Genomic DNA, 22,114 nt, shown 5'->3' with positions numbered 1-22,114 from the left:
GAGCAGAGTAGAGGGCCTACAGACCTGCTGCCACACTTTCAATATTCATTTGACTGTTTACACTCAAGTATTGGCTAAGGAGCACAAATAAGAGCACAAACAGCTGCAACAAGTACAGATTATGAGCTCCCTGCAGCACACTCATTTGGTGTCCCTGTATGTTGAGTTGGTTTTGCCTGTGACAGTCACTGGTATGTGATCTCCAATGTTTATCTCAGAGCCTGAGAAGTTGTCTCCTTCCTCATTGGGAGAGGGTGTCAGGCAGCCAGTCAAGGTCAGCTCACCACACCCACACACAGTCATCCTACACATTTCATGGATTAGGAACAACCATGTCATGCTAGATCCAAATAAAATGAGTGTTAACATTTTAACAGTGAGTATGTTTATTGAAGTGTTTGAAGTTCTGCACTCCATTGTACACTGTTCATAACTTAAAGGCAAAAGCAAAACATTGCAAAAGGTTCCAACTGGGATATTAAAAACCTCACATAATCATGTCACTTAAGAAATACAGTTAAACTGTTCAATCATTTTGGTCTTCGTCCCAGTCTTTCTTTCCTGATGGAGGTTTAGGGCCACCAGCTGGTTTTGCCATAATGATCTTGAAGAGAATAGAGAAGTAGAAAAAGCTAACGTTAGAATCAGGCTCTTACCCTACTCTTACAACACCCACATGATGCTGTTAGCATTCACTAAATTCATGCAGTTTCCCTACTCTGAGCCTAAGCCAGTGATTACTATTATCCATCTAATCGATATACTCACAACTTAGTTATTTTTTCTTGAAAAAGGCAGAAGCTGAACCCTGATACAATAAAAAAGGTATTTTACCTCATTTTTGCATGCAAATTCAGACCAGTTAGTCTACAGAAAGTGAGTGCTTAAACAGACCAGCAACGGACTAGTTTACAGGATGCACGCTACAGAAAGCAGAATTATCAGAGCTATTGTTCTGAATTATTGCATCTAAATATCACACTTGAAAACTGTGAAGTCCATTAGTCCTACCATGTTAAAGGCTCATTCTCTGCACTTGCTATAGTGACAAGTAATGTAAAACTGAAACTGCATTTGTCATTCCTTCCATGAAAATTTGGGTTTAGGAGTAAAATTCGTTTGCAAAGGCACAAACACGGGGTGTAGCCATCAGTACACAGCAGAAGGCAGCAGTGTTACGTGTCACCAACAAAGATACAACCTGCCACGTGTGGTCAATGAACTCATGCATGCACTCACACACAGATACCTCTCTCTGCTAGAGAAAACAGAGCTTACTGCACACTATTTTTCAGGCTCATCTTTCCAGTCATCTTTATCCCAATGTCCTTGTTGCTTAGGGACTTTTGGACCGCCTGCTGTTTTTGCCATAATAATCTACAGAAATTTTACATGCAAATACATTTTCGCTAAAGTTTCACAAAATAAATAAAGACTTTTATCATTAAGATTGTAACCTCTATTATTCCTAAAAATTGGATTTTCGTGTGAAAACAATACGTGAGAGAAGGTTTCTTCTTTTACATCTTGTTCCTAAAGAAGTTAGGACAACTTTCTGAATACAAGTATCGACTGTCAGATCTTTAAAAAACAAAACTCAAAACTAACAAACATTAATAGCGCTGCCATAGAAGCAGCACCATTCCAGATTACAAGCTCTTGAACAAATTACTTCTTCACTATAAGAAATAAACAAACCGCATTTTCAAATACCATTAATTTTTACACCTTGCATTCCCAGAAGATTCACCTGCTTTGCATGAGGGTTCTGCAAGGTTTCAACTCAGCACCCAAATTACTGTAAGCTTACCTGATCAACCCTTAGGACAGTTACTGCCGCATTTGTAGCTAGCTTGATACCCCAGAATTTTCCAAGATATGTGTCAAATACACCAGCTTCCAACATATCCTTCACTGCAGCAGCTTCGGCCTATCAGATGGGGGAAAAACATCATTCAAAACTTTCTCAGGCTTTTACCTAGCAAGATATTATCACTTCTCTGATCTCATCGTCTCCCTTCAGAAAACCTTCATTCCTAATCCATTGGCAGGAAGACAAAACCAATAATTACTGAAGACTTATTTGCTGTCACATTAGTTCAGTATCCCACCTCACCTCCTACTGGCCTACAGGGTCACTACACTGTGCTGAATTTAACTGCTTGCTGATTAGAACACTTAAGTATTTCAATTCTAACAAGTTGCTATTCCAGACTGTGCAATGCAGAGCTTCCAATGATTTAAAATAATCTATAAATACTTCATTCCAATAGAAGTACTTTTAAATATAATCCTGTGCTGCAGGGCACCAAGTAACATGAGAGACTATTTACCTCAATATCAAATCCAACATTTTTCTTCCCTTCCTGATGCACAGCATAAAGTTTGGAGATGACCTCATTAGCTTTTACTCCGGAGTTTTCTGCCAGTGCTCGAGGAATGGATTCAAATGCCTCAGCAAACTTCTTGATGGCGTACTGGTCAAGCCCAGGACAGGTCTAAAGTGAAGTTGAAAACCATGTCAGCATTTCAAGAACCTTAAGACAGGATGGCATTTTCCCCTACATTTTTTATTAATACACACACATACATATATATGTTTGTATGAAGTAATTTTTGTATTTTTCGTAAGAGGTGTGAAAAAATGAGAAGTGAAGAAGCCCATTTGCTGTACCTCTCCATAAGATGTGATCTGCTTGGCTAATTCGATCTCTGTTGCACCACCTCCAGGAACAAGACGTTTATCCTGTGAACAAGACCACACCAAAACAGTTTTTGTGCTTGAAGCATCTATTAATTTTTACTTTTCAGAACTTTTATACTCTTGATAGAGTACAACAGAACTTCATTCCACACAGACTTACTAAGAAACGGCTTCCGAACAAACGTGCATTATAAGGGAAATCTACCAGAATTTACTCATTCATTTTATAAAAAGCAAAATAATAATGCAGTGGAGTTTGTGTCTGGGATTGTTTGGCTTTTTTTAAACAATTTCAACTCTTGGCTAACTAATAATAGCATTCCTAGATTTTCTCATCTTTTCTACTATTTCGGAGGGAATATCATGCAGGAAACCAATCCACTGTACACTAAGTTTAATATGTCAACAGGTATCACAAGGTGTTGGGAGTTTCTCTTTTGTTTTCTTTCATTTTAAATTAGGCATTTACCTATTAACTCTGGTCTTTTAAACCAAAAAGTAATCATCATAAATCGTAAGCCAGGAAAACTCCTGGAGACAATCACAAACGCACGGTGTTTCTGTACTCTAAATCAATGTGCATGTCTTGGTATGCACAGGAGATTAAGGGTCAAACAGTTTTAACAATTTTTGCATGTCTTTTTCCAAGTAAATACAGAAACATCCTATGTATTAAAAAAAAAAAAAAAAAAGAAGAATAGCCAAGTCCACAAAAGCTGCTCAGAAAAAAAAAAACCCTGTACAACTGAGTTCTTCCCATAAAAGCATATCTGTATCATGTGGAGGAAGCATGTCTTCATACAAATGAATTAGAAATTTAGTCTGCAACCAATCAGTTCCTCCTGATCCCAAATGATAAAGCTATCTAGATTTTCTTCTGTGCCTGGTCTCATTACAAAAGATTACAAAACATTTAGAGAGTAAATCAAGAAAGAGCTGACTGTCATTAGAAAGTGACAAAACTAATCTACCTTCAAGCATTCACTCATTACTGGAAAAAATGAGTGCAGTACATGCTGAGCACCACCTTTTATGTATCCTATATTCACAACAGCATTGGCAGCAATCTTCTCTAGAGAGCCCTCTACACCTCAGTACAACACAGCCTTCTCTACAACTCCAGAAGGCTCCTAAGCAGGTAACATATATACCTGCTACAGCCTTTGTAGCAAACGAGCACAAAGCAGGCACAAGTCTTGCCTCAGACTGATCCACTGCTCACTTTTGATAACCTGTGTGTTCTCGCTACTCACCCTTGTGAGTACTTTGAAAGTATTGACACCATCGTCCACTGCTCTCTCTATGTCATCCATCAGATTGTCTGTAGATCCACGAATGAGGATCGTGGAAATGGCACCATCCTCCTTTTCTGTTCAGACACATGCATTACTGAATTAACTCTCTGACAGACAGAACACATACGAACATCACACTTTCTAGAACAGCAGTGCTAGCAGTTCTACAGAACATACATACCATGCTTAAACACAACAACTTGTGTATCCCCAACCTCTGATAAATACACACTGCTGCAGTGACCCATTTCTTCAAGAGTAGGGGGAGTCTGGAAAGAAAAACAAGAGTTACGAGGTGAAACTGCTCATCAGTTCTCACCTCCCGCTCCTCATTTGAAAAGTCCATACCAGTCTGGGTAGGGCTGTTGCACCAACAGTTTTGCAGAGTCTCCTCAGATCCCACTTGGAGTTCAATCTTTAAAAACAAGTTTCCAGAACAACATTAATACATAAGAATATTCTCTTAACTCAGCAGCATTTTGTAAACCAGTGACAAGATCAAAATTTACTGCATCAAGTTATTAAATCCATTCAACTACTTTTTTGAGTTACAATTATCTACTTTCAGTGATGCTGTGCAAAGACTATTTTCTAAGAATTTAAAAACAAGTAAGGGGTTCAAACGCATGGAAATTATGAAACTTCCTCCTCTAGTGCAAAAAACTTGAATTGATCTTTACAATGCCTCTGTAATAATCCTTTGTTATACAAGACATTACAGTACCACATTCCATTTCCAGAAGTGCAAATGTTTTTGGACACCACCAATAAATTTACAGCTTTCAACACAGCACCACCTATTTTTGTGAGACATTGAGAGCTGCTGCTGGTAAATCTGACTTTATGTTATGCAGACTATATTTTGAGGATCTACAAATATGCTTTATTTATAAGTAAGAAGACAAACAGAATAAAGACACAGAGTTATTAAGAATTGCCATCTATAAACACATTAGGGATGCACGAAGGCATCTCATCATTGCTAAATCATCACAAGAAGACTGTGACGAGGAGAAAACATTATGGAATAGTCTCACATGCCTTTGAGGCCACATCCCTCTTTACTAGATCTAGAAATTTTGATGTTCTTGATTTCAGTGTGCTATAGAAACACTTAAAGCAAATAACTACCCTATACACAAATTACTCCCCCATTAGCTGTCATACAAAGATGAAATTCTATCAAGAAACTTAAGCTATGAAACAACCAAATTGTAAGTCAGGTTTTGACTCACCAGCAAAACAACTAATCTGCAGTATTTTTCTGGTAATTTGTTTGAGAGCTAAGCGACAAGATGGTGAGTGCATTTCAGAAATCTGGTAGACCAACCATTTTTATGCTCTTCTAGTACTTACCTGACTAACATAAGGTTGTATTTATTGGCGTAATGAAGAGCCATGTCTGCCACTTTGCCACCCGTTACTACCACGTTTGCACCACTGTCAGCAATAGCTTTGACTTGCAAATCCATAAGATTTTCTTCTCCTTTACTGAAGTTCATCAGTTCTTCGGCATTCTTTATGAGGACGGTGCCCTAGTGAAACACATACACCGTTATCAACTCAGCACTAAACCAAGTCTCTGACAAACAATGCTGTCTCCCAACCTATCCATAAACCTCAAGTCATCTTATTTCGTAATACTGATACCTTTCATAGGCAACAAAGTAAAACAAGTAAAAAAAAAAAAAAATAAAAAGAACCAAATGGGCTATTCTGGTATTTCTAGACAACCTTGAGGTTCAGACATTCAAGCATGCAGTTTGGCTCAAATAACCCAAAAAACCCCAACATTATTTCCCCAGTCTCAAAAACCCTGTGAAGTAAAATTAGGTTCAAACATTTTCTGTGAACTTTTTTAAACTAATAAATCAATATTAACCAAAATATCTCAATCACCAAGTGTCAAGAATATAAATATTAAAGTCTATGTTTATGTGCTCTTATTTTTAGAGAGGTAACTTATTTTGAGCTTCAACATACCTTAGTTTCAGTTATCATCCCATCAAAAGGGCAGGAATACACAGCTATTTTTGCATCTTTGACAGAAGTGACATCTCCTTCAGTTTCTTTTTTAAAAACCATGCCATGCAGTACTGAGGAAGCAGAAATACCAGCACCCTGAAAGGGAATAAATGGAATTTGAGACTTTTTACAAGGGCATGTAGTGATAGGGCAAGGGAGAATGGCTTTAAACTGAAAGAGAGTAGATTTAGATTAAATATTAGGATGAAATTTTTTACTGTGAGGGTGGTGAGGCACTAGAGCAGGTTGCCGAGAAGCTGTGGCTGCCCCATCCCTGGAAGTGTTCTAGCCCAGGTTGGACAGGGCTTGGAGCAATCCAGGATACTGGAAGGTGTCCCTGCCCATGGCAGAGGCCTAGATGGATTTAAGGTCTCTCCCAACCCAAAACATTCTCTGATTCTATGATTCGGTGAATGAGGGAACACCATATTTTCAGAATGCTGCACTACACTGCATGAAAAGCAGACCTTACAATCATTTGGATGGAACACGCTAAGTTATCATTGCAGCTTAAAGAAATAAGACTTTAGCTTATTCAGCAACAACAAACACTGTCTTACATTGTCCCCATTTGACATTACTTTCAATAGCAATGATTTTTGTTTCTCAAAGCTGCTACTGGGCTAAACAAGGAAAGTAAAGACCCATTTTCAAAATCTACTATGCGTGCCACAACACAACAGAAATTAGAAAAGGCTCTTTCAAAGTTCAGAGATTAACCTTCATTAAACTGTTTACAGTTAATAATACAGTAAAGCTAGCTACTTCAAACTTACCACAATTTTGCACACTCTGATATTATCAACGTTGAAATGACCAGAATCAGGAAGAATGGAAACTGTTTGGAAAAAAAAAAAAAACACAAAAAAAAACAAAACCAAAAAAGAATTAATTCGTGCTGCTTAATGAATAAAGTAGATCAATGGCATCATAAAAAATCCCTGGGATTTTTCTGAAGTACTAAATTTCAATGGTTTAAGATGCCTAGCTAAATTCAAGACAATTATCACCTGCTAATAACTGACATCAAGAGAAACAGAAACTTTGGTTTTTTACAATGTAGTATCAATAAGCAACACTTACTCAAGCTGCTCAGTAACTGAGTTCAAATATTGATTCATACATGTACATTCAAGAGAAAAGTCTGACTCTAAATATTTTGAGAAAACACTGGAGCTAAACATGAAGGCTTTTCCTTGGAAATCTAAAGGGAAAGAACAGCTCAACAGAACTACAGTCTTGCTTCCATTGTTCTGTGGCTGAGACTACTAACGGCTTATCTGAATCGCAATACATCTTTCTAATTATAAAAAAAGAGGGAGAAAGAGGGGTTTCTGCATTAAAAAGACTACAAAGCTATTTCTATAAACGTTTAGTGGGAAACACAAACCTTTTCTGAGCCACAATGCCAATGAAGAGTTAAACAGGAGAAAGGTTAGCCCTATTTCAGAGGCTAAAGCATTCCATCCAATTCAATCTGTTAAACTAACCATACTTTCTGTCTTACATGCACCTGTAATGACCATAAGCAAACCTACTCAGATTTTCAGGTGCATGCACACATCTATTCTTGTCCACTTACCACAGGCCTGAGCAATAAGCTTTGCCAAGAAACGTTCATTGCCATATTGTTTGCTCATCACTGAAGTGTGCAACAAAGATGCCACTTCTTCAACATCTCGAAGGTTCTTTGCAGAACAGCACACCAAGTCTGGAAGAATTTCTAGGGCTTTCTTGCAAGCCTTTTCATATCCTTCAATCACCTGTGCATCAAACAATAATTATTCACTACACTGCTTCATACAGTTTTTCTCTCCTTTTCAAACAGTCATAAAACATCAGCAAATGCAGAAGTTTTCAAGGGAAGCTAGCAATCACAAGCAGCAAAACAGTTCTCCTTCAAACATCTATATCTATAAAAATTAGTTCAGAAGAAAGCAGGTGACTCACAATATTACAACCTAGAAAATACTGACCAATTGTAATCTAAATTCAAGCTACGTGAATTGCAACAACAATGTAACTTGCCTCTGAGACAGATAACCCCATCCTCAGAAGGTCTTCTGCTAACTCCAGAAGAACTCCAGCAAAAACAAGGACAAAATTTGTTCCATCTCCAACTTCTTGTTCTTGCATGTGGGAAGCCATAACAAGCATTTTTGCTGCAGGATGCTGGACCTTTAAAAGAAGGTATACATCTTGGTTACTAACATCCCACCTAAGAATGCAGCTCCAGGCTTTTCTGCACATCCAGTATAAGCTCTCTTATTTCAAATTGTATCTAGAGATACTAAGAACACACAAAATTGGAAAAGAAAGTAGCACAGATTACCTTAATTGGCTGACTTCTCTAATACGAAGAAGTACAAACTTATATTAAAACAAAATCAGAGAACTGAATGTTGCCCCTACAACATGAATCATACATCTTTGATATTGGTTCTGTGCTATTTTTACAGGATGCAGTGGCTTCACAACTAAGGTCTGCAACAAGAAAGCACTCTAGAGTTTAGATCTTCAGCCTGAAATCATGTGTAACAAAGCAGACATCTAAATTACAACTTAATTTTACTGGGGATTTTTTCTGCTAAAAGACTGCACTGCTTCCCCTCTCTTTCAAATAAATGCAATAAAACACTGTATTCTTGAATAAAATCAGAGCAGTTGTCATTTTATACCAGAAAGTAATATGCAAAACTCATCAGATAAGGTCACTAGTATGCAGATTATTTTTTAAAAATGGAACTGAGACTTCCAGTTATTCTACTCATACTGAACACTAACACAATGCATTCAGTAAGGAAATACTTAATATTTACACAGTTTCTGTCAGTAAGTATAGAATTCAGTAAAATATTATTTGTGCTGTGTCACAAATATGAATTTGATAGTACGAGGAAAAGTTAGGACAGAACAGCCTTTTTATGCTTTCACAGTATTTACAGGAGGATGCTGCTATATCCACAGCTTCTTAAATTCACCTGATGGAATCTAAGCAGACAGGAGAACATGGCAACCAACAACACTGGGAGATTTAACACACAACTATTTCATTCAGACTTTTCCAGAACACTGTATTCCTAGACATACCCTCTTCTAAATCTACACAGTGGTTTGGGGAAAAGTAGGGAATTATTAAGCTTCTCCTACAACTACTTAATGCTGCTTTACAGAGTTATATTCCTCACTGTGGGTCTCAAATTCAGTGAAAAAGGTAAATTATTTACAAAGTGGCATATGTAAATCTGCCACAGTGACATGCATTTCCCTACTGACAGTCAGAACCATAGCAACCCATGAACAGAAACACCAGTTCACAGCTGACATCTTCTGAAGCAAGAAAACTTACTTCCAGCTCCCTCAGGATAGTAGCAGCATCATTTGTTACAAAAAGCTTCTCCAGATGATTGATAACCATTTTGTTCATTCCTAATGAGGGAAACCAAAAAAAAAATTAAAAATAATTCGTTATGCAAATATTTTTTACACAGACAGTTTTAAAACTTTCAGGTATATCCTGCATATTAAAATGTTGGCCCTATTTATTTATGGTTAAGTTCACTATCTGCCATGTTATCATCTTTCCTTTAGTTTTTGTACTCTTTCATATGGCAGTAGGGTAGCAAAGAGAACACAGTAACTGCTACAAAAACACGGCAAAGGCAGATACACTGCACTTAACTCAAGAGCTAACAAAATAAAATCTGATCTGTATAGTCACAAGAATACATTTACAGTTCTACAGCAATTCCAGTGTGTTTCCTCAAGAAACAAACAACTGCTTCTTTGTCAAGGTATGTTTAGTCTCCAAACACAGTATTTGTCTCAAAAAAGTGGCAACAATTTTAGGAATTATTTACCATTTGGTCCATAAGCTGTACGGGTGGTCTGAGCAAGTTCTTTGCACGCCTGGATGTTCCTATAGACAGCTTCTTCTAGTCCTGAATAATGCTAAACAGAAAAATGATCTGATCAGAATTAGGCTAACAAAAAAAAGGCAGCATCAATCTAGTGAGTCCCTGAAAATTTTTTATTCATTTAAATTGATGTCACTTACAGTTTAAATGGAAACCAAACCTTACCCAAAGACAGTGAGAAAAGAACTACTTTTCTCCTTCTCAACTAGGCAGCTCAGCAGGCACAAAAAGCTTCTGAACAGAAAATCTGAACAGTGACTCAATTTTCAATACAGTTTGCACTCCCTCAGTCTTCCAAAAAAGTTTGTGACATGACAAAGGAAAATAGAAAACAACCAAGACAAGACCGGAGAGGGGTAAGGGTTTTTGTTAGCAGAGATTTTTGTACGTGCTTCTTTATTCACAGCTCTGTACTCCACAAAAATCATTTAACTCAGTTCCATGTTCAAACATGCGCGTTTCGAAAATTCAGAAGAATCATTAGTAAAATATTTGCGTTTAAGGCTGTGATCAGCCTGGCTTCAGTTCTGAAACCTTAAGAAGAGACAGGATCTCCAGAAAGGGCCTTAAGAAAGAAGAAAGAGTAGGACAAAACATACTGTGTGGCCCATAAGAGAGAAAGGTAGTCTCTAATGTTTACTCTCTAAATACAAAAACATCTCAGAATGCCAGCTGACTCCTTTGTTTTGCAGAAGAAGACAGCTCTTGCTATTTAGGCCTTGAATTCTCCTTTAGTGAACCAGCAGTAAGACCACTTTGTTTCCCTGTGCTGCCCCTGCCCGTGACGTATGCCATTATTTGGCTCCAACGATTCTAAAAAGAAACAGAGAGCTTTCAGAACTGCTTAACTTCACTCTTCTTCCTGTGAAATAGAAGCAAACAGAAATGTTCTTATTTTTCCCTGTAATAGAAGTCCCTTAATCAGAAAGAGGAACTTTCCACAAGGGCCTGGAGTGACAGGACAAGGGAGAATGGCTTCACACCAAAAGAAAGCAGGTTTAGACTAAACATCAGGAAGAAATTCCTCCCTGTGAGGATGGTGAGGTTCTGGCACAGGCTGCCCACAGAAGCTGCGGATGCCCCTTCCCTAGAAATGTTCATGGCCAGGTTGGATGGGATTTGGAGCAACCTGCTCTAGTGGAAGGTATCCCTGCCAATGGCAGGGGGGTGGGAGCTAAATGATCTTTAAGGTCCCTTCCAATCCAAAGCCTTCTGTTGATTCTGTGAATAAGGAGAAAAAAACCTACACCTGCTTGCTTTCTGTCCTTTTCAAAGAAAGCTGTTGCTTTATTAAGGCTCAGTCCTTCCATACCACCAAAATCTTGCAACACTGCCTCCGTACAATCCTAAACATCCACTGGTCAGATTATGTGACCAATACATCTGTTCTAGAACAAGCAGCAGTCACAAGTACTGAGGCCATGTTGCTGAGAACACAGCTGTGCTGGGCAGGACACGTCTCAAGGATGAAGGATCACCGCCTCCCTAAGATCTTGCTTTATGGTGAACTTGCCACCGGCTGCTGCAAGAGAGGAGCCCCGAAGAGGAGATACAAGGACTCCCTGAAACATCGTCTCAGCCTTGGCCATATTGATCAACATAACATGGCCTCCAATAGGGAGGTCTAGAGACACACCATCTATAACGCTGCTGATGCCTTTGAGAACGCACGCAGGATCACCCTTGAGGAGAAAAGGAAACGCAGAGAGAATCGTGCCTTGCAGAATTTACCACCTAAGGAGTCTTTCTGCTGTGCCTTTTGCAACCGGACATACCTATCTCGTATTAGCCTTTTTAGCCACCAGCGCGCTTGTGACAAACGTGGGTAGACACCTTTCCCAAATCTTCGTTCGCGAAGCCCAGCCACGAATATTAAATACAATGAATATGGATTTATGGAAAAGAAATATATGCACTGATCTGCAGCGCTGACAAAGGTCCTTCTCTTAAAGACACAGGGAGAGTCAAGCAGTTTCTATAACAAGTCGGACACTTCTGAACAGCTTCAACGACAGGGGCCGGCTGAAAAAGCTGTAAAAGCTCTCCAAACCGCGGGGGCACGAGTGGGGCGCACAGCTCGAGAGGGCGCATCGGCGCCCGGGCCCCCCGGGCCCGGCAGAGTTTTCTCGAAGGCTGCGTGCGCCAGGCGCCACCCTCCAGCAGCGCGGGGCCGGGCCGGAGCCCATCCCCACCGCGGAGGGGGCCCGGGCCGGGCGGGGAGCAGTGCGCGAACCGCCGGGCCCCCGCCCCGCGGGGCACGTGGTGCTGCCGGGCCCCGCCGGCCTTCCAGCGCCTTCCCCGCGCCACCGCCCTGAGACTCCTCTTGCACCCACCCACCCACCCGTCCACCCTTCCATTCACCCATCCATCCATCCATAGATGATCTCACCTTCGCCCCCTCCTTGAGCATCTGGGCGAAGCCCGGGGCCTTGGGGACGTGCAGCGCCATCTCTGCTCCGCTGCGGGGCCGCGGCGCGCAGGGCACGGCGGGAGCGCGGGGCGGCGCAGGCGCGCGGCGGGGCCGGGCCGGGCCGGGCCGTCCTTCCGCCCCTCAGCACGGGAGGGACGCAGGGAGGGAAGGAGGAACGGAGGGAAGGCGGGAGGAGGCGCCACAACGGCAAGAGCGTCGGGAAAGGCGCGCCCGCCGATACAGGGGCTGGGATTGGCTCCCTCAGAGCCTTCCTTTCCCTGTCGAGCTCAGCATACCATCCCCAAGGCGTTCCTCGGGACACTTTGTAATACAAGTCCCAGAAGCAGTGCAGAGTCTTCCTAGGCACCAGTGGCAAACACTGGTCATAAAACTTAGCAGATTCCAGTCAAATGTTTTGCTAGTGTCTCCTCACAATCCTAAACATCCACTGGTCAGATTATGTGACCAATACATCTGTTCTAGAACAAGCAGCAGTCACAAGTATTGAGGCCATGTTGCTGAGAACACAGCTGCACTGGGCAGGGTACGTCTCAAGGATGAAGGACCACCGCCTCCCTAAGATCTTGCTTTATGGTGAACTTGCCACTGGCTGCCGCAAGAGAGGAGCCCCTAAGAGAAGATACAAGGACTCCTTGAAACAACATCTCAGCCTTGGCCATATTGATCAACATAACTGGTCTACTCTGGCCTCCAATCGGGAGGCCTGGAGACACACTATCTATAACGCTGCTGATGCTTTTGAGAAAGCATGCAGGATCACTCTTGAGGAGAAAAGACAGCGCAGAAAGAATCGTACCTCGCAGAGTGTACCACCTGGGGAATCTTTTTGCTGTGCCTTTTGCAACAGGGCATGTCTATCTCGTGTTGACCTTTTTAGCCACCAACGTGCTTGCAACAAGCGTGGGTAGTGCCTTCCCAAATCTTCATTCGCGAAGCCCAGCCATGATCTGACTTGTCCAAATGGAAGCGCAATGCACAGATACGAAAAATAAGTATCCTAGAACCACAGGACCGTTCGAGTTGGAAGGGACCCTAAAGATCACCTGGTCCCAACCACCCTGCCGTGGGCAGGGACACTTTCCACTAGATCACATTGCTCAGAGTTCTATCCAACCTCACCTTGGAACACTGCCAGGGATGGGGCATCCACAGCTTCTCTAGACAACCTGTGCCAGTGCCTGACCACCCTCACAGTAAAGACTTTCTCCTTAATATCTAGTATAAACCTACTTACTTTCAGTTTGAAGCCTTCCCTCTTGCCCCATTGTTGTTCACAAAAATTGAATTCATTACCTGGTGTGCAACAAGCCAATAATTACACACTTGAGAGAGGCATTGATTATTTATTTCAAAGTTGTGAAAGCCTGGGTGCTCAGTGTTATTCCACAAATCAAGGCAACAAATAGTATGTAGGATAATAAAGAAATGGGATTTTACTATTAAAAACACTTCTCAAGTTTACATTCATTACAATCTTTCCATAACATGAAAGGCTGAATATTTATCTTTCCATAACTTCTGACCTATATTCTCTGATTTTTCAGGGATGATCTTTCCAAAGCACTTGTTTCATCAGAACCTTAGTAAGTGTCAGCTCAGAAATTAAGTCGAGGGTTGTTATTGTCTGACAATTGTGAGCATTCATCAGACTAGGAAGCTGACATTCCCTTACTGACTCTTCGATAATTAAAATGCTGTTATTTAATTAGTCTCTGAAGTGATTTATATACAGAAAATTTAACTTGTGTAATGTTGGAGCTACAGCAAAAAGCAAAGTCAGTTCACTCAGGCCAGTAGTAACTATCACAGCATTGCATGGTGCTTTTCAATAACTCAACTCCACTTGAGTAAAATAAGCAACTTGGTGAAAGACTCAACTCTTCTTATTCAGCACTTCAGCTGTCCAGTTCTCTCACCAGTTTAGGATTCTTCCTAAGAGTCGGTTTTGCTTGGAGAATTAAATTTACCCATGTGTGTTTCTGCTCGTGATATTGCAGCCATGAACTTGGTGTTGCCCAGCAATTCTACACTCAAAGTCCATTATTTTAAGCAGCGCTTGTCAAATATTTGTGCATCCATGTGATGAATCAGATTAGGGAACTGATCTGCATTAAGACTAACCCCAAAGCAGCCTGGCCAGCTTTCAGCTTTCCTGCTCACTACATAGCTGTGCAAAACTTTGCACTGGCACAAGGAGAGATGGACACAGGGCAGCAGTGTTTCTGTGTCTTATGCTGTCTCCAGATATTTGTATGAAGTTTAACAAAGACAAGCACAGATTCTGCACCTGGGATGTGGCAGCCCTGGATTTACAGACAGACTGGGGAATGAGATGCTGGAGGGCAGGCAGCATCATGGAAAGGGACCTGAGGATCCCAGTCAATGGCAAGTTGAATATGAGTCAGCAGTGCCCTGGCAGCCAGGAGCGCAAACCATGTCCTGGGGTGCATTAAGTACATCATCACCAGCCAGTCAAAGGAGGTGATTGTCCTGCTCTACTCTGTGCTGGGTGGCCTCACCTCAAGTCTATATGCAGTTTTGGGCACCACAATATTGGAAGGATATAAAACTATTAGAGAACATCCAAAGGAGAGCTACAAAGACGGTGAAGGGTCTCGAGGGGGACTCATATGATGAGTGGCTGAGATCACTTGGCTTGTTCAGCCTGGAGAGGGTGAGACTGAGCAGTGTTCTGGTTCACGAATAGTACTCCCTAGATAAGTGCTCCCACTGAAATCATGCACCACTCACTACCTTCCACCCCCAGTCTACCTGCAGCAGGCTGGAGAGGAGAACTGGAGGCACAAAAGGTAAAGATCACAGGTTGAGATAAGAACAATTTACTGAAAACGGCAATGAGATAAGAAAGGAAACAGTAATAGCAACAATACTAATGACAGAGGGTAAAAGAAATAATGATTCACACAGAAACCCCCTGACAGTAGACAATACCCAACTGCCCCCCTCCACCACACTTACTTGACTAAAAGAGACCCCTTCTCCACTGAAGAGATTCCCTTAACCCTGCCTCTGGCAATGGTGTGAAGTAGTATAGAATAATCTCCAGGTCCTGGCCATGGCCCCCTCCTGGGTACTGGAAAAACTAACCTTTCTCTGACCAGAACTAAGACAGGGGAGACCTCACAGTGGTCACAGCTTCCTCACAAGGGGAAGCAGAGGGGCTGGCACTATGCTCTTTAGTGATCAGTGACAGGGAATGGCATGAAGCTGTGTCAGGGGAGGTCTAGGTTGGATATTAGGAAAAGGCTCCTCACTCGGATGGTGGTTGGGCACTGGAACAGGCTCCCCTTGGAAGTGGTCACAGCCCCAAGCCTTCCAGAATTCAAGAAGCATTTGGACAGCTCTCTCAGGCACCTGGTGGGATTCTTGTGCCTGTCCTGTGAAGCGCTAGGAATTGGACTTTGATGATCCTTGTGGGTCCCTTCCAACCCAGAGCATTCTATAATGCTATTATTTCTGGAACTGCCCTCTTTGTACAGCGCTTTTATTGAAGCTTATGCTAGCTACTTTTTTTAAAGCCAGAATACCACTAAAGTCAAAATATACATGTATGTTTGTGACTATGAATATAGGCAATATACATATGTACTAATCTGTATTCAATTATCACTAGAACATTTCTTTGTGTTATAACCAGCAGTTATTTTGGACTCACTGTCTAATCACAGCTTTAATTTGGCCTTGATCTTTTTTTAGCTGTGCATCTACACCATTTATATTCTGCACAGACATTGCCATGTTAAAGGACCATCCAAAGGTCAGAGGGTTGGCTATTAGCAGTTGGCTGCACTTTCATCAGCTAAAATCTATTACTGTACACATGGAAATCCCCAGTTTATCTGTAGGCACTTGTTTGTTAAATTCTAGGGTGGTAAAATTTTAACAGGATCTCAGGAAGTTCATAAAAAGGACAGAAGGTTAATTTCTGTTTACTTATTCAGCTGTGGGAACCCAAGGAATGGAAAATGAGGGATAGAAAAGTATCTGCTGAAGTGTGAGTATAACAATTGCTTTTGTCCAATAACGCTCACACCTGGCCAGTGAAAAATATGTGCATGGCATCTTGAAGGAAGGCTGAGGACCATACCTAGTTTACAGAGAATCGTGCTTATACATCAAACAGAAAATTGTAAACCACATAGTGCCAAACATTCAGAATAATTCTCTTAGTACTAGCAACTGCAATTACATTAGCTTTCCCCAGATTGTATTTATTTCGCTTGTGACATAATCAGAAGAAACAGTCTAACCAACTAGAATAAGTCTAATCAACTAAGTACTGCTTAGGTCATTGCTCTACAAGTCCTGGGTTAAACACTACCCTCATCCTGGGCTTCTCTTGCTTGTGCAGAGGATTGCAGGCTGATCAGGAAAGAAAGATTTCCTTACCATTTGATATTCTTATCTCAGTGTATGCTCTGTCTGCTATAGCTAATCCAGTTAGCTTGAGTCAATGGAAAGCACTTCCGGGGATTTTAGAGGAGTATTGCCTTTCCATGGAAGCAGTAGATTAAATTGTTTGAAAATGTTGACATATTAAAGTAGTGAAGCCAGTCCCCAGGATGTTTGTGAAGCATCTGGAGCACAAGCCTGATGAGGAGCAGCTGAGGGAGCTGGAGGTGTTTAGCCTGGAGAAAAGGAGGCTCAGGAGGGGCCTACAACTACCTGAAAGGAGGTAGCCAGGTAGAAGTCAGTCTCTTCTCCCAGATAACAAGCAATAGGATGAGAGGAAATGGCCTCAAGTTGCACCTCAAGGCACTGAGCGACGTGGTTTAGCAGTGGGCTGGGTACTGCTGGGGGAACAGCTGGACTCAGTTGGTCTTAGAGGTCTTTTGTAAGCTAAACAATTCTGTGATTCTACCTGCACAAGTGACAAGAATTCAGTAGTTCCTCTAAAGAAGCAAATTGGAAAGGATGATAGTCTCAGTGCAGTCTATATTGATTTTGTGTTGCAGGTACAATCAAGCTATAAAATCATGTTGTGACATTGGTACAGTACACACCAAAATACGATTCAACAGCCTCTACTACATGAGTGAAAGCAAAGTTGTTGAGATCCTTCTTGTTTTGATATCATAAGAAAAAAATATATAATTGGGCAAAAATGACAAGTCTTCTAGATGGTGAGTTCTGTTTTCCATGAGGAGGTGAAATCCAGGATCAGATAGGGGCTAGGGAAACACCTCTTTTCAGTTTTCAGCTTGGTCATATGGGAACTTTTTTCCAGTGCAGTGCACAGGAGCCTGGAAATACCTGGAAATCCAAGCTGACTGCTATTGAAAGTTCAGCTGTTCTTGTAGGGTGGGAAGAACTTATCAGTATCTATGTGGTTGTGGAAACTTGGAGAACACTAATTTAGAGAGTGAGGGAAATAGGAGTTTTGGGCTGTAATTAGAAAGCATAGAAAATGCTTTCTAATAGTGGAAGAGAGTGCCAGGCTCAGCACTGAATAGACTTCTGCAGAAATAGTATCCAAATGAAGTAATGAAGAGTAGAATAAATAACAACTGTCTGCAGACTCCTGGAAACAAGCTACTACCACACCTGATTTGAATTTCTTTCAGCTCTGCAGACACTAAGCAGAAAGAAAAATATAGCTGAAAAGGTAGGATTCTGAGGTCAAACCTGCAATTTATGACGGCTGGTGCCTGGGCCACTGAGATCTGTAGTCTCCTCTCTTCAGTGTGTCATGTCTTGACTTAGATTCCCAATTTGGAATTTTCTAAGGATGGTCTAAACCGGTATTAGATCTTCAGGACAAAACACAGAGTCCAATGAATTAATGCTTTGTCTTATATGGTCCTGCTAATATTATTCTCCCAACAAATCACTCTTGATGGAAACACGAACAAATCACAAGAATTAGTAAACTGATAATACAAGCAATTATAGGATGGTTAAAAGTTTTGTTGGTTCCACACAGCTCCATCTCCTCTGTTGGCAGGTTCCTATAAAAGAGAAGTGAAAATTTGGCCTAATACAGATTGATTATTAAAAGGAAGGCTGGTATATAATGCTTGAGTTTGAAATGCTGGCGTTCACAAATGTGACTGATCCTAAGCAGAAAGTGGTTATCAGATCTCAGCTGCTTTCTGTGAGCATTCTCCTGTAAATCTGCTGGCAGTTCCCCCAGTCTGGACTGGTTCCTTTGACCTTCAGGGGGGGTTGCTGGCATTCCTAGGAAAAGAGAAGAACACAAACTTCTCCGACAAGTTACTTGTTAGTGGATCAAGTTGTTTAACTGCATGAACTTGGTATCTCTCAGGTGGAGTTTTAACTTCTATTTCATGAAGCCCTTGCTGCACTGCTATTGTTGCTTGCCCCATCTTTTCAGGGGAGTCTCCTCCAATTAATTTCATGTTTGGAGGGAGTGAGACTGCTTGTAAAAATTTGACAAGCACTGCCACTTGGTCTAGGTTTCTTTTAAGGTTTTTAGGAGGCTTCTGCTTCTCACCCTTATCAATTCGTGAGATAGCACTTGCTCTGTTTACTCCAGTGGTTTTAACTTTTTGCCATCTGGGAAGAGGATCCAGCTTCTTGGCATCCCACTGCATTAATATTGACTGGATTTCAATCTTACCTGATTTATGGCCAAGCTTTGATATCTCAGTAGCAATACATGGCACCATTTTAGTAGCAGTTTGCTGACCCTGGTCAGTTTTAATGAAGGGTCAACATGCTACTTCCTCGTCATCAGATGTTAATGCAAACACTAGGTATTTCTCCTTATCAGAAAAACAGACTGGCTTACTGTCTCTCAGTTCCTCCACTGGGCACAGAAAGTTTGAGTTACAAGACCTTGTTTCAGAGAATATTATGGGTTCTACGTCCTGCAAATCTTCCCATAAGATTCTCTGCCTCTCATGCACATTCCAGAGCTCCACCTGAAGCTTTTGGACATGATCACGCTTGGCAGCAAGCAATGCCCAAGCAATGCCTCCGCTTGCAGCCTTTTTTCCTTTTCCTCATTTATCTGAAAATACAATTCTTTAACTGAATCTAGTAAAGACAATATTATTTCAGATTTCTGTGTAACCACTCCTTCATTATCCAAATTTTCTCCTGCCTCCTCCACTCCAGGGGCAGAAAGGTGATTAAGAAATTTTTCAGTGAAGGACAACAAAATATTTTCTTTACACTGACCACCCAGGACAGACATTTTCTCCAAAAGTTCCTACAGAAGGAACCTCACAGCCTCCCTCAGAGGGAATCTGAGGCAAAGTTTTCAAAAGTTCAGGTCTCTGCAGAAGAGACCTCAACCTCCTCAACTCTCTCAGAGGGAGCTGTGTCAGACTTACCAAGAGTTCCTACAGAAGGAAACCACACAAAACAACCACACAGCCCCGTCAGAGGAGACCATGCTACTGTCAAAGGCACTTCGGGTCAGAGGAGATCACCCTGCTTTCGCTGCACCAAAATAATGTTATGATCCAGCTATTAAAATTATTAGAAATGCCTCTGCCCAAATTAAAGTGCAAACAAGACCAGATGCCAAAGTCAATAGTATGGGTTTTATTTAATGGTTACTGTGAGGCAGACAAAGAGAGAGAGAAAGAAATGGGAAAAAGGAGGGGGGGAAGAAAGAAAGTGACAGAGATTAAAATAGAAAATGTATCACCACTGTGGAACCTGGTGGTGTCCCATCAGTTTGGTTCTTCTGGTCTTCTCAGTGATGAGGGTCCCACAAAACACAGAGCCCAGTGGATTAATATGCCTTCAGGAGATGCCAGACACTTCACCTGGAGGGGGAGGGAAGCTTTGCAGTCTTTTGTGACAGGCTCTGGATTTGTTGCCTCACTTGGATCACCGTGCAGTCCTCTGGTGGTAGAAGGCCTCAGGAATCAGCTGAGGGGGAATTCCTTTGGGGGTCTTTGGTGGTTTATGACCCCTTCTCAGCTGCCTCTCACGTGAATGTCCTGTGTGTACGTGGTCTTCCCAGAGCAGGGGGTTTACTCCTTCAGTTTGGTGTGGAGAGATTTCACCATCACACACCCAAAACCCTTCTCCTCCACCACCTCCTGAGCCCAGCTAAGGCAGATTCTTAACACAGATGCATTCTTCCTTCTGAAACTTGTTTACTTCTCCTCAGACTAGAGATGATTAGATAATATTATCTTAACTCCCCAGTCACAGTCCAAATTCCAGTCAGGAGGCACTGGGAGAGGAAGCTGCCTCAGTGGTCACAAACAGGCAGTTTGACAAAAAGTCTTTCTACAATTTTGACAATATTTGAGACATTACTGACATTTCAGTCCATCACACCACAGCAGAGGAAAAATAAAGTGACATATATATATACAAATAAAATCATTACAGGCAGTTATCAAGGTATCATTTAAGCAGTGCAACACAGTTTATGTACAAGGAATAAGCAGAGAACATTTTCTAATAAACAGCTTCAAAAGAAATAATTGCAAATGTACCAGTGTTGTGGTATATACAGTAAAAAAAAAAAAAGAAAGTTAAAGTCCTGGAGGTTTATTTAATAAGAAAATCACCCTGATGTACATCTAATCAAGAGAAAAAAATGTTTGTACCATGCTGTAATGATATGCAAAGCTACTGAAACACTTGTTCACTCAGATTTCAGTGAATTTGTTATTTGATCTGCGAATGCTTTGCATACTACAAAAGGAATGGGTGAAATGAGAATGAGGCTGAGGGAAGCTACAGGATATTACCAGACATTTGAGTTCCAAGGTGAAGGTGGCATGGTGGTGTTCGCTCAAAGATGAGACTCAATGATCTTGGAGGTGTTTTCCAACCTTAATGATTCTATGAACACCACATCCGTGACTCAGTGGTATTAGTAGCTTTCCCTGTTGGCTATCAGGCAGATTTAATTTCAAACCCTGTAACAGGGCTAAAATTCTTGAAACTGTAATCAAGCCGTAAAGAAATCTCTACCTTTTTTTGCTTTTGAAGGATAATTGTCCAAACTGCTTTCCATCATCCGTGTTGTTTATCTTACTAACTTGCAGACTAGGTGTTCATTGCTTATCAAAAATAAATTTTATCTGTGATGCATTTGAACTTCTTAATTTCCTTTTTTTTAACATAGTACAGTGAAATGAATGTCCAAATGTTTGTTGTGCATTTTTATGGTCCAGGTTCTGAGTTCTATTGACTAACATATGGACATCGAAGAGGAGACTGAGGGAAGACCTCATCACATTCTACAACTTCCTCATGAGGGAAAGTGGAGGGGCAGGCACCAATCTCTTCTCTCTGACCAGGGAGAGGACCCGAGGGAACAGCATGAAGGTTTAGAGAAGGTCAGAGAAGGTTTAGATTGGATATTAGGAAAAGATTCTTCACTCAGAGGATGGTTGGGGGTGATGGAACAGTCTCCCCATGGAAATGGTTATGGCATCAAGTCTGCCAGAGCTCAAGAAGCGTTATCCAATAACTCAGAATGTTCTATGATTCTACATGTGAGATTCACAACAGATTCTCTGCTAATCATTCTCTTGCCTGAAAATGGTCCAAAATATCTACTACAGCATTATGTCAGTTATTTTGATCCACTGACAGATATTCTTGTTGTCAGCGAAGTGGCAAAGAGATGGCAGAAGTCATTAAATCAGTTTTGAAATGGGACAGTATGTGGCAGCAAGCCATACTCTTACTTTGAACATCAGCATGCCGCAACTTTAGGAAGCAGTCATGTGCATTCCCCAACACTGCAGAAACTCTGCAAGAGTGTTTGTCTTGTTTGATC

At 41.3% G+C, this 22,114-nt stretch overlaps 1 protein-coding gene across 2 annotated transcripts; it reads right to left on the bottom strand.

The window, feature by feature from the left end:
• Positions 1-366: 366 nt before the first annotated feature.
• Positions 367-12,435, bottom strand: CCT8 (chaperonin containing TCP1 subunit 8). Of its 2 annotated transcripts, XM_032679764.1 has the most exons (16): positions 12,331-12,435; positions 9,885-9,975; positions 9,374-9,453; positions 8,053-8,202; positions 7,607-7,787; positions 6,801-6,862; positions 5,983-6,120; positions 5,356-5,534; positions 4,348-4,414; positions 4,181-4,268; positions 3,958-4,073; positions 2,675-2,746; positions 2,334-2,498; positions 1,811-1,930; positions 1,279-1,377; positions 367-604 (listed from the first exon to the last, which is right to left on the bottom strand). In XM_032679764.1, exons 1-15 carry the CDS (start codon positions 12,388-12,390, stop codon positions 1,285-1,287), a joined length of 1,662 nt encoding a protein of 553 aa, XP_032535655.1. In that variant the 5' UTR covers positions 12,391-12,435; the 3' UTR covers positions 367-604; positions 1,279-1,284. The 2 variants fall into 2 exon arrangements, with proteins under 2 accessions (XP_032535655.1, XP_032535656.1); XM_032679765.1 differs by lacking the exon at positions 1,279-1,377.
• Between the last annotated feature and the right edge of the window lie 9,679 nt (positions 12,436-22,114).

This window comes from Chiroxiphia lanceolata, chromosome 2 (assembly GCF_009829145.1).
Source record: "Chiroxiphia lanceolata isolate bChiLan1 chromosome 2, bChiLan1.pri, whole genome shotgun sequence".
Classification (NCBI taxonomy): Eukaryota; Metazoa; Chordata; class Aves; order Passeriformes; family Pipridae; genus Chiroxiphia; species Chiroxiphia lanceolata.
Note: the sequence above shows the minus strand (reverse complement) of the source record. Positions and strands in the feature narration are given on the sequence as shown.